Source organism: Solanum dulcamara, chromosome 8 (genome assembly GCF_947179165.1).
Source record: "Solanum dulcamara chromosome 8, daSolDulc1.2, whole genome shotgun sequence".
Taxonomy (NCBI): Eukaryota; Viridiplantae; Streptophyta; class Magnoliopsida; order Solanales; family Solanaceae; genus Solanum; species Solanum dulcamara.
The window spans coordinates 56,260,124-56,272,978 of record NC_077244.1 but is presented as its reverse complement, the minus strand read 5'-3'; the positions used below and the strand labels follow the sequence as shown (position 1 = coordinate 56,272,978).

The window sequence follows — 12,855 nt, the reverse complement described above, 5'->3', positions numbered from 1 at the left end:
TTCGATACATTGCTGTATATAAGCCACAAATTTAAGAGTGGATATAAACAGCAATAAAAACAAAAGTGAAACAAGACCCTTAAATATGCAGCTTAACTTGGCTTGAATCCAGCAATGTGTTGAACACTACTGGAGGTGAGGTGATCTCCCAAGAGAGAAGACATATACTTGGGAGTGGGGGATTTGAAATTAGAAGCAAGTAGAGAGGAGACAAATGCTTGTGCATCCAAAACAAAATCTATATAACTCAAGAGTTATCAGTTACAGCATTAAAGCAGTAGAATACAGAGCCAAATCTTCCTCTGATTGTTCAATCAACAGTACCTGGAATATTCCAGTTCATTGTTTGCTGTACAGAAACCCCGCTTAGAAAGGGGAAAGGAAAGAAAACAAAAAGGATTCTTCCTGCTTTAGTTCCAGGTTTACTCTTTTCTATCTTCTATGGGACAACATAAATATACAAGTTTGGTGCCATTAATGTCTTCATGAAGGGTCAGCTATACACTGAATAACTGGAAGCCAACCTCCAAAAGCAAATGAATCATTAGTTCTTGGCTCATGTTAGTTATCAAGTCCAATCAGGCAGATGATATTTGGACAAGCCGCCATAATTTCAAGAGATGCTTTTAGTGACAGAGGGTCAATATATTCTCATTGGGAAGTGCTTCATCTTTGGAACACTAGACCCAAATAACAGGTGGAAGAAATCAGGTTGATCTAACTGACAATACATAATGAAGTTCTGCCCAGATGCCATTACATTTCCTAGTCTATCCTCATAATAGGAGATTCTTGTTGCACAAAACAGCTGCCTTCAAACGTGCTATAAGCTGAAAGCAAATTTAAACATGAAACTTTTGAAGTCTCCATCAATAATGTCTGATATACATCTCATGTTCCACCTGTGCGACCTGCCAAGGGAGGACAAGGGTTGAGATCTACCGAAGAAATCAATTTCACATGATCCCTTAAAAGTTGCTGTGACACCCGATTGGCCAAGGCTGATTGCCCATTGCAAAGTTCTCCTGTGGCATGCATCCCAAACTGCTTTCCCAGAGCATCATATTCAACGGATGCCAATTCTCGGAAAGCATGAGATCCTGATGGTGACCCTCGTAAAACATCAGGATCCCAATAAGAAGAGCCACTCATATAAGGACTACTTGGAACTGTTCTGGCCTCTTGCAAGTAAACTGACTGATTAATGTGACGAAATGGGATAGCACCATTCCCTCCAGAGATTGGTGTTGATGAGCCAGATGTGTTGAGAGGGCTGGATATAGGTGAGGGAGACATCCTCCCATTTAGGTTTTGAGGTGACCTTGGATGTAAAAGAGGACTACCTATTGGGGAGACTGGGCAAGATATGTTCCTCGGAATGTGGATATCACTGTACAATGAAGAAGAAGTCAGCAATCAGAAGTACGAATACTATTGTCATGCAGTTTTCTTTTACTCCAAGTATATTGAGATGAGAAAAATTATAAATTTAATGGGAAATTCTTTCCTCTTTAAAATTTTCTCAACAATGAATCAGAGGGCATTTGAAAGTTTTTAAGTAATCAAGAGACTAGACCTGCAGTGAAATTTAGATTTTGACGCTCTGGATGAGTGGATAGCAAGCCTTTCCGAATCTGGCATAGGATAATTTCTTACAGATCCAACGCCCTAAATCAAATTTGTAAACAACACAGCAGTTAACATCAACCCAGGGCACAAAATTCCAAAATAAAGAAACCATGCCAGGTCAACCTATTATTTTCTTGTTATCAATATGTTAAAGATCGATTCTGTAAATTGAAAAGTTCACTTGGAATTACAATTTGCACACATTCACACATCAAGGTTTGTTGTACGTCTTTAGCAGGGTCTCGGTCTTTTATTCCTAAAACTATTCTAATGTGGGACCAATAATTATTACCTGTTTTAAAGAAGAAATGGCCCCTTTTACCATGTGCAGAACTAAGAGATCAAATCTAATGATGATTAGCAACTTGGCATGAAGATGCATCTTCATTTCGCACATTCTGCACCAGGATGCTCAGTCTCAATTGCTTGATGTCTATAATAGAAGCTCAAATCAAAATTTGTTTCTTTTAAAAAAAGAAACTGAAAAGAAGATGTTAAATATCACCATCTTCTGCAATTTCTCCTATGGTCTCTTCTTTTCTGAGGTTGTGGGTGGGGTTCTCGGTTTGCTAATACACCAACACTACTTATTCTCTTTTGAGTGAAGAAGCAAAAGACACCTCATCTCACTGATCTTACTAAATTGTGCAAAAGCATTAGCAGCAAGCAATTAAACACAAAGGGAGGCAAGGACAAAAGAGATGTCATTTACCGTGAAATATCTTTATGCTATGCACACATTCAGTGGCTTCATTGACCCTTTTTGTTTACTCTAGTAAAGTGGGAACTGGGAAGAGAAGAGAAGCAAACGGAATGGGGGAAAGATTAATTTTTTGAAGTTTCCTCCACCGTCAAAATGAAGTTTAGTTTGTCAGTCTCCGAAAATGAAAAAAACTTTCCAAGACAGTTCAGAGAACCAACCCAATGGTCAACAAGTTGGAACTTTCTCTCCTGATTCACTGTCCTGCCTAAAAAAATAATTAAACTATTTAGTGAAGGCCAAGAATTGGAGACATTGTTAGTGTCCCTAAAAACCTTGCCTCTTTATTAACCTGACTTCTAAAGATAAGCCAAAATGATCCCTAGAACCTACTAATTTGCCACAGAGCAAGATAAGCATGCAAGAATACAATCCTAAGCCTTTTTGATCAGTTATTTAAAAATTATGTTCACTAAACATGGAGCACTACGATGGTGATGTGAACTGTACGAGCAAATAATCCTAAACCTTGACAATACTAACGTCCAAGTTACATCATATACCAGTCCAGAGTAAGCAAACCATATTTCAGAATCTAGGCAACTTCCATGCAACTGTCCAAATTACTCTGTAATTTCCATGCAACTGTCTAAAATTACTCTTACTGAAATATGCTAAGGTACCTTCTTTGTATGTCATTATTAATAAAATTACCTTACCATTATAAATAGAATAAAAAAAAATTACCGTATGATTATATTACAGACAACTAGATCAATCCCAAACATTGACATATACGAATCTGAATCAAGAACGGACTTATGAGTAAATAAGGTGTTTCCTTGTTCTGGGATCCTTTATCTTTGTTTTATTTTTAATCAGAACTCAATGATGAAAGCCTCACTACTGAAGATGCATAATCAATCAGCTTATTTTGCTCAGCTGCTGATAGTAATAATTGTTTATGGTTTTAGAACAAAAGAAGAAATCAATAAAAGTATTTACACCAAGCATCATGAGGAACAAGTATTTCCATGTTCCATAACAGAAGTTCCCCAATGTCTTAATAAAAGTAAGGAGACCAAGATGAACAGATAACGTACCAGAGGTTTTATCCCATTTGCAGCAGCACATGGAAGATCAAAAGATGTAGGAAATATATTTGGCTTTTCCAGAGGGGCGGCATCTTTTACAAAAGGATGCTCCAATAGCTCAGCAGCAGTAGGACGATTTCGCGGCTCACGCTGCAAACACTTCCTCACAAAATCTTTTCCCTCTTCTGAAAGCTGTTCCGGTATTGCTGGGAGTTCTTTACTATTCCCAATCTTAAACATGGCAGCAACCTTTGGGCCAAATGACATAAAATACCACATAATACAGGTCAAGGGAATGAACTGGTATTGTAAAACTTGAGAGTCCAAATATTATCGAGGAAAACATCCCATCTTCCAACAATGTTCAGCCCTCCCACCCCCGAAAAAAAAGCGATGCTATAATTAAGCTTCTCTAGGCCAAAATTACTTACTCCTTCATACTGACTCCAAGGAGGCTTTGATGTAGCCATTTCTAAGACAGTGCATCCAAGGCTCCATACATCAACAGCAAGGTTGCAGCCACTAGTATGCTTTATCACCTGAGTCAATGGTAAAGAGATGATTTTACATGTTACTATATGAGTATTAACAAAGGAGGTGCACACCAGTGTTATCAAAGGTGCGCTTAAAGTGCGCTTAAGCCCTAAAGCGAGGTTCAAAACGTGTTGAGCGCTTCGCCTCGCTTAATGTGAGCTTCAGTGTCATCATCAAGGTTCTAAGACATACTTTCCTTGCCAATGAACCTCTTCTGAAGAGACAACACTAAACAATTGATATTTCACTTTATCGTAATTATTTTTCAATTTCTTTGTTCATCTATTTGTCATTCATGCTTATAAATTATTAGTCTTGGACTACACATATATATTTTGTACTTTTTCTCCCTTCGCGCCTTTTTTCATTAAAGCCCAAACTTTATTTGCGTTTTGCGCTTAAAGCCCCAACGAAGCTTAGAGCTTTCTTGCGCTTTTTGCTTTTGACAACACTGTTGCACACAAAACATTTAAAATCCTAAAGCATATTCTAACCTCAGGGGCCATCCAGTAAGGGCTTCCTTTGAAGGATAATGGACAAGATTGCCCTGTGATCTGCAAATTTGTAATTGAGCAATTAAAGACCCATATCCATGTAAATGCAGCTCAACTTTGATGGCAAGGCAAATACAGTTCCAGGTGAGAGACAATTACACCAAAGCAATCTTAATGGATCAACTCATACTTTATCTTTCCAAAAGTAAGGAATTAAGTTTAATGCCACAAAGCTAAAAACTAGAAAAGTTTTTAATTCATTCCGACAATGCTAGTCTCAAGTTAGAATATTAGATGTGACATGCTATTTACTATCTTCATAGCAATTGGCATCATCTTATAAATAGGCATTTGGACATGGCCTATGAACTTGAAATCATTGATTTGGATAGTGGTGGATTTGAAGTTGAAATTTTGTCTGGACATGATTTTAAAAGTTGCACATTTCTCATAAACATGAAAACCCCAGAATTTGTGAAAAATATCAAAATTTCCCCAAATATGGTTGAGCAGGTGTGGCTGTTTGGAGAAGGAGCTGTTTTTGGGTTTGGAAAGGGCAACAGTGGTTTATGGAATAATTAATTTTTTAATAAATATGGGTTAGTAAAGTAGGGAGTAAAGTAGGATTGGGTAATTACTTTTGAGGTGAATTTGAGATTTGAAATTAGAATTTCAAGTTAAAGTTGAAGATTCATTCAAAATGGGATAAACAAACGCACATTTGGAGTGAAAACTTGAAATCATGATTTGAAATCGCATGTCCAAACGGCACCTAAATAATGCAGTTATACAAGCATATGCTTAATCTTACATGCTTGGCCATTCCAAAGTCTGCCAACTTTATGCGCCCATTTGGATCAACAAGAATATTTGCCCCTTTAATATCTCTGCAAAAGTACAGCTGCTGTCAGGTATTCAAGGTATACTGGCCAAGATTGCTGAAAGGGTGATATCACAAAAATAATACAACCAAAGAAAGGTTTACCTATGCACAGTGTTTTTAGCATGTAAATATGCAAGCCCCGATAAAATTTGCTGAGTGTAACTACGGATTGCTGTTTCTCCAAATGGACCGTATTCTTGTAAAAGCTTATAAATAGACCCACCAGATACATATTCCAAGTAGATATATAGTTTATCAGGAACCTGATTGAGGAAACAATTCAGAAGAAGAGCAAGCTAAATAGATTATGGGAATTATTGACGGAAACACGTATAACTCTCATGAGAAGCCCTCTAACTGAACTTTGGCATTAGCTGTTCACAGAAATAGAATAAGAAATCAATATTCTAGAAAAAATTTAAAGTCTGTTAACATAACTAACAGTGTTGGCACTATTACATGTCCCTCACCATATATATATATATATATATTGTTGGATATTTTGCAATATATAGAGGTCTTAAATTGAACACTAGACACATTTGTTCATGAAAGAACATGACTATCATGGAAGTCATTTGTTCATGAAAGAACAAGACTATTATGTACAGTCATTTGTTCATGAAAGAATATGACTGTTATGAAAAGTCATCTCTTAAGTTCTATAAATATAAAGACTCTGTAGAAGTAGGTTAAAAAAAATCTACATGTATATACAAGGGCTTTGTTGTATCCTGAAGGGAATTGTTTGTATTTTCCCCAATATGTATATGGGCAATATCTCTTTAAGGAAAGTGAGTTTTCACGCCTCAAAGCCATCTTCTTCTTCAATTATATTTCCTGTTATTTTTTTAACACACACACACATACATATATATATATATAAAGAGCAGGAATATTCAATATTCTTATTGTAAGAAAAATATAAATAGATTTAAGAACAAAATATTCAAAGGACTTGCGTATTTATTTTCATAATTGCAATTTAGGATAAAATATAATATTATTTGGATTATACGTAAAATATTAAATGGTAAAAGCTAAGTAAATATAGATAGTTGGAAAAAGAATGTATAAAGAGGAGAATAGATTTTTAAATATAATCTAAGTTGCTCGGACTCTGGTACGGATATGGGTGCGGGGAATTGACTAAAAATAATTCAAATATCTAAAAAATAGAATTATATGTCTAAATTATGAGACATTATGTGGAAAACTTATAAGGTATTATGAGAGAAAAATATTGATCAAGAGGAGAATCTCATAAGGTGATTTAAGGAAAAGGACAGACATAGAAATTTTTATATACAAGGTACTCCGTTTTCTTCAATTTCACCTTAGCTTTTGTTTTGATAACTGAAATCATTTGTATCTATCCGGAAATGGATCTCACACCCATATCAGGTCGCACGGTTGCAACACTGAAAGTGAAGAGTCCGAGCAACTTAGAATACAATTAAATTTCTCATATAAATAATTTTGATAATTAAAAGTAAAACTCAAATTTTATATATTATATTGATAATAAAACAAGAGGAATCTTAAATTCTTATCGCAATCGTTGAAAAATATCACTAGTTATACTGATAAATTAATGAAAACTTTTCTTTATTTTATAGGTTGAACAAATTCAAAATTATAATTTAATCTAAGGTATGATACAAAAGTACATAACACATTGTATCAAGGATAAATAAAATAACAAATAAGGGAAAACTAATTAAACATAAAAAAAAATTAATTGAACTTTTGAATTCAAAATGGTAACAACTTTCACCTTTATCCTTATTAATTTCAGAAGTTGGTACCCTATTTATCATTGCATTTTACTTTTATCTTTAAAATAAGAGGGGAAAAAAACAAAAAAAAAAAGAATAAACTAAATAAAACTAACCTAAGTACACATCCCTTAGTACCCCCATTACCCCACTAACCACAAACACACATGCACAAATTATATTCAAAAGCATTGAGATAAAGCCATTTAAATTCAAAATCTAACCGTAGCAAACCACTAATCCACGGTTATATATCTTCTTCTTTTCACTTTTACAAACAATTTTTCATTGTTTTTCCTCAGTTCACTTATTTTTGGATTCAGTATTTAATTTTATGGAAAAATTCTGAAAAATTATTAAATACTAGCTATTTAGATTTGGATTTGTTACTTATGTTGGTCCCATGTCCTTTTGACAATTTCAAAAAGTGTTTTATTTTGCAGGAATGATATCAATACATATAGTGATGAGGGATGATGAAAGACTTGAATATGAAAGGATTAGGCTTTTGGTATAAAATCAAATGGTAAAAGCTAATTAAATATAGATAGTTGGGAAACGAATGTATAAAGAAGTGAATAGATTTATAAATATAATTAAATTTCTCATATAAATAATTTTGGTAATTAAAATTAAAACACAAATTTTATATATTATATTGATAATAGAAGAGAAGATAATTTTAAATTCTTATTGCATGTAATGTAAAAATAACAATCATTGAAAAATATCATCAGTTATTCTGATTAAAAAAAAAATTATAGTTCGAACGAATTCTTTTTTTGAAACTGGTAACTGTGTAGTTTGAACGAATTCAAAACTATAATTTAATTTAAGGTATGACATTATTTCAATGATAAAATAACAAACAAGGAAAATTAATTAAAATATCAGTCGGGAAAAAGTAAAACAAGGGGGGCAAATATGACTTGGAGGATATTTATACTTTTGATTATTTTAAAAATAAAATAAGTAAATAATATAAAAATATTACTGATAAATTTTGACAATTGAGAAAATGTAAACAATAAAATAAGGACTATAGTGGACTGGAATATCAACACAAACAATGAGCTAATATTGTCTGGGCATTGTGTGGGTACTAATACTAGTTAAAATATAAAGTTAATAGTGTTGGCACCTATGTTGCTCGGACGCTCTAACAATGTTGCAGAACCCGTGTCGGATCCTTCAAAAGGGCACTACTTTTGGAGGATCCGACACGCATTCATCCACATTTTTTGAAGAGTCCAAGCAACATAGGTTGGCACTATGATATATCCCTCACCAGAAACTAAAATAAAAACTCTCAATTGAAACATTTAGAAATCAAAGACTGTTGAAAACTGACCATCTCTGAGCCATAATACTGGACAATATTTGGATGTCTTAATCGGCTCAACAATGCAATCTCCTGCAAAATAAATGAATAGAAGAGCATACTAAAATATGAGCTCGTCAGGAATACAAATTCTCCAGGCAGTCCAAGAAAATAAGACCTAACAGACTGCTACTTACGTAGTAAACCTACCTGTGCCAACTGCTTTGCACTTTCTTTTGACTTTGCATCATCTGAAAATAGAGTCACCTCCTTCATTGCACACATTTCTCCACTATCACTGTAAGCACACACATGGCTAAGCATTAAATTTTTTTCCCTTTTTGGGGATAAGATGGACAAGCTTAAAAACCAGGACACAGCAATCAATCTTTGACATGTCAATGACGAGGCAATATATAAAGATTGAGTTCCTTGTTCATTTGTAAAGGCCACACACAATTAAAAAGGAAACAAAAGAAAATCAAGTGCCGACCATATTAATATACCTATTAAAACCAACATAAACGTGCCCGAATGTGCCTCTACCAAGCAACTTCCCTTTTTTCCAGCGAGACCCAGGGCTAGAAAGATTCTCTGCTCTACCAGGACTTCGTGGCACTGAGGGAGATGTTGCAACTGAATTGGAATGAGAAAAGGGTGAAGAGTTGGAAATTGCTAAGGGGGGACGGGGCAAAGGATGACTTTCTGGTTTTGTATCATCAGGCCAACTAGTCTGCAATTCAGATGCTCCGCCTCCAGCCCTGGGATGAATAGGTGTGACAGCACCACTGTGAATTCTTGAGCTAGGCCCAGGACTTGTCATCCTGGGACTAGGAATTGGAGAGTACTCGGGGCTCCCTCTACTAGGCTGCCAAAACAATTGTCCTACCATATCTCCTCCCATGGAATTATGTCCAGAATTCTGACCAGACCCTGGGCTTGAACAATGGCCAGATCCAAGTAAAGGAAGATCTGGATAAGTCTTTCCTGCCCAAAAAGTAGAACTACTAACTTGCTCACAGCCAGCAGCTCTCATTGGACTTCTGGAAGGACTTGATATAGAACTATCAGCAGCACTGCAAAGGGCCCCATGAGAAGGAATTTGTATACTGGACAAGTGGCTATTTAATGGTCGTCTCTTAGGAGATCGAGAGGAGACATGTCCACTGGGAGAAAGATTAACTGGTTCTGTTGCCTCTTTTATGCTTATTTGTCCAACAGCAGATTGATCCTTAACAGCCAATCTTTTGAAACCAAAAAAGGAAAAGAAATTATGTCAACAAGAGTGGTGTAGTTACCAAAAGAAAGCAACAAACAAACAAGTTAGACAAATGAATTGTTTCAAATAAGGAAAACAATTAGATTTAAGCAGTTACAGAATCCTTTTGTGAATACATTCCATTTAAGTGACCTGCATTTGCGTACCTTGGAGGGCTACCCAAGGCAGTCCGGTTACCAGGTCCAGTTTCATAATCAAATGCTAGTGGACTGCGTTGGCGTGAATCAGTAGGATCATCACTCTCAACAGAGCACTCACTTGAAATTGATGCAAAGACAAGTTCTCCGTCAGCATCTGCAGGGTCCAGTCTGTGTCTGATGCATGCAGGCTTTGGGAGAGGCAGAAACAGGGATGGCTTTGAGCCCTTCTCTACTCTGGGATTTGCAGATTGACTGATTCCAGAGTCTGTACGGACTACACTTGCTGGTGGCAAACCTGGACGCGGAAGTGGTTGGGCTAGAGCCCTTTCAGCGAAACTTTGACATCTCGAGACATTCTTGGAAGGTGATGACGACCTTGACTGTGCTTGGGACTGAGAACCCTTCTCAGAAGCAATGTCACTGTTGTGTCTTCGAGATCCACCTGATTTACTAGGAGACTTAGCTTCAGCTGGACTCTTAAACTTGCGATGCAACGAATCAAGAAAACTCTCTTTGGTCGCTTTCTTCTTTGCTTCCTTTGAAGATGACTTTCCCCACCATGAAGGCATATTTTCCGGTGCTAAAAGATATATGAAACCAATAAACAACCCACTAAAACAAACTCTTTAAACAAGCCAGACTAACTATATGACAACACATACGCGAAGCAGAAAAGAGAGTAATATGACCTCAGTGAGAACAGGAGTGATAATTGAAGTGATCTATCGCTACATGTATGTTATCATCTCACATTTTTTTCAATAATAAATATGCTGGAGATATTATTTAGTCAAAGACATCCCACAACAGAGACTCATAACAAGTTAGCAAGAAACCGAAAGAGCAGTTATAAATGATAGAATCAGTCAATAAGAGCAGTTGCCTTCCTAATACAACCGTGAAAAGCCAATTAAGTTACTTCATTGACAAGGGATAACACGGAGAATCAAAAAGTGCCCAAATCATTAAGACTCTGGATTGACATAGCTAAAATGAGGCGACCAAGGTTTGTCTCACCTCCCTATTGTTTGGTCTAGATGATTGTTTTATCACAATTTAATATTCAGAAGAGTTAGAATAGTAACAACATATGTTTGCAGCTTATCTGTGTATTTATTTTTTCCAGGTGACTTTGCAATTTATTATGTGACCAAGACCTTCCTAAAAAATATTTTTCCCTTTTATGAAAGACTTCCCTGAAAATCGATTAGATATTTTTATCTTAAGAAATATAAAATCTATTAGATGCAAAAATAGACAGTTCACCTAAAATAGGATCCCATGAACCAGCTTAGTGAAATAACTTCATTCCGCCACCAATCTCGCAAACGAAGAATCAAAAGTTTACTTGTCGCCCCACAGAAACCCAAAAATAAACTCATACATCTTTGGGAAAAAGGTCAAAATGAGACTTCTTTACCTGCTTCTACTCCATTTTTACACTTTCTCTACCTTCCGTCACCAGATCCTATTTAATAAGAGTGGTATCAGCGCCAACTAGTGTGAAGAGAAAAAAGAAAGCATTTGTTGGGAATCGATCCTTGTTCCTTTAGGTAAATAACTTCAACACTCAACCACATGCACCATTCAGACTTTCTAGAGCATGGGTGAAGCACATACTATTAGATAAATTCTAGGAAATATGAACATAAAATGATTAGTTACTTCATTAACCACTAGGTCATACCCTTAGCGCCTACGGTAGTTGATTTAAGAAGTTACAACTCACCCACAACCAAAAATTCATGAGATAAATTTGAGTTGACCTTCCCTACCCAATGATAATGGTAGCATCCCCCCTCCCCCTCCCTCTCTTGCAACTTAAACACACTTTGATGCAATTATTGGGCATAAGATTTTACCCCTAAAGAAAATCCATTTGAGTATTTCCAAGATAATTTTCAATATCTGTATTTCAACACTGAGAAATGTCAAAACTTTGAGCAGGGAGGACCAAGTCTTCTTGACATAACTAGTATAGTACTCTTTCATGTTTTTGCTTTCTTTTCTTTTTCTTCTGTCTTCAGAAATGCCACCAAAGGTAGTAACTTCTTTTAATAACAACAGCATCACCAGCTATGTATCTATTACCTCCCACCAGCATATATGCCGGGTAGCTCTAACCACCCCGTCTTAGACAGATGGGAGAATTCACCTAGTGCAATTCCTACTGGAAAAGAAATCTTTATTCTCGAGGACATCACTCTTAAATCCTCTATCCTATGCGGGCGACCAAAATATTAAATATTTCCACTCATCTTTCACTTTCTCACATGCAAAAAAAAAAAGTTAAGCGATCCTACTGATCTCTAATTCAAACTTCAATTTTCGATATTAATCCTAAAAACACAGCATTTCCGCGCAGATCTAGAACACTACAAATACACCAGCTAACTACACCACAGATTAAAATATTTTTTTAAGAAAACAGAAATTGAACTAAAACTAACGGAATATTACCAACACTCACCTTTTAGCTGATTATTTGTTGCATCGCAAGCATAAACGAGCTCGTTTCTTCAGATTTGGACTATGAATCAACTAAGGATTAGCTCAAATCAAACCCTAGAAATATTAGTCTCTCTCTCCTCTCTCTGTCCCACTCTGAGATTTTACCTGAGAGACGACAGAGGGAGATTAAGAAGATGCTGAAGAAGATGATTCCAAGAAAGCTTAGAAGAGATCGCGTAAGAATGGTGAAGGACAAAAATGGGAGTGTGGAAGCGAAGTATCAAGGATAGCGAGAGTTGTTGTCTTAGGTAAAATGAATTTTACTACTACAGTCAAAAACAATCAATAGTGGCTGCTTTTGTCAAAAAGTTTATGGGCGGTATATAACTTTCAGGTAATTTTTGATTGGTTTTTTGATTTGTTATATTCAAATATATGTCTGACATAATTTTTAAAAATAAATTATTTATTTATAAAAATATCTTTTATTTTATTTAGTTTTTTACTTCTTTTTTTTTGCAAGCTTTAGTTATTTACTCTTAAAAATAAAAT

The 12,855-nt window shown here is 35.6% G+C and overlaps 1 protein-coding gene across 2 annotated transcripts; it reads right to left on the bottom strand.

Annotated features, from left to right (window-relative positions):
• Window positions 1–218: 218 nt before the first annotated feature.
• LOC129898680 (mitogen-activated protein kinase kinase kinase YODA-like) lies at window positions 219–12,599 on the bottom strand. 2 transcript variants are annotated; one of them, XM_055973308.1, is made up of 13 exons: window positions 12,323–12,582; window positions 11,273–11,320; window positions 9,859–10,432; window positions 8,940–9,677; window positions 8,644–8,731; window positions 8,464–8,526; window positions 5,437–5,597; window positions 5,263–5,338; window positions 4,452–4,511; window positions 3,855–3,962; window positions 3,433–3,672; window positions 1,577–1,668; window positions 219–1,390 (listed from the first exon to the last, which is right to left on the bottom strand). In XM_055973308.1, exons 3-13 carry the CDS (start codon window positions 10,419–10,421, stop codon window positions 892–894), a joined length of 2,688 nt encoding a protein of 895 aa, XP_055829283.1. In that variant the 5' UTR covers window positions 10,422–10,432; window positions 11,273–11,320; window positions 12,323–12,582; the 3' UTR covers window positions 219–891. The 2 variants fall into 2 exon arrangements, with proteins under 2 accessions (XP_055829283.1, XP_055829282.1); XM_055973307.1 differs by lacking the exon at window positions 11,273–11,320 and having other exon boundaries at window positions 12,323–12,599.
• Between the last annotated feature and the right edge of the window lie 256 nt (window positions 12,600–12,855).

Excerpts from the sequence above, each read along its gene's own strand:
- LOC129898680 (XM_055973307.1), bottom strand. The coding sequence starts at position 10,421 with ATGCCTTCATGGTGGGGAAAGTCATCTTCAAAGGAAGCAAAGAAGAAA. Across the intron at positions 8,732-8,939 it reads GTTTATGTTGGTTTTAATAG|TGATAGTGGAGAAATGTGTG; the intron begins GTATATTAATAT and ends GTGTGCTTACAG. Across the intron at positions 3,673-3,854 it reads CTTGGAGTCAGTATGAAGGA|GTTGCTGCCATGTTTAAGAT; the intron begins GTAAGTAATTTT and ends TTTGGCCCAAAG.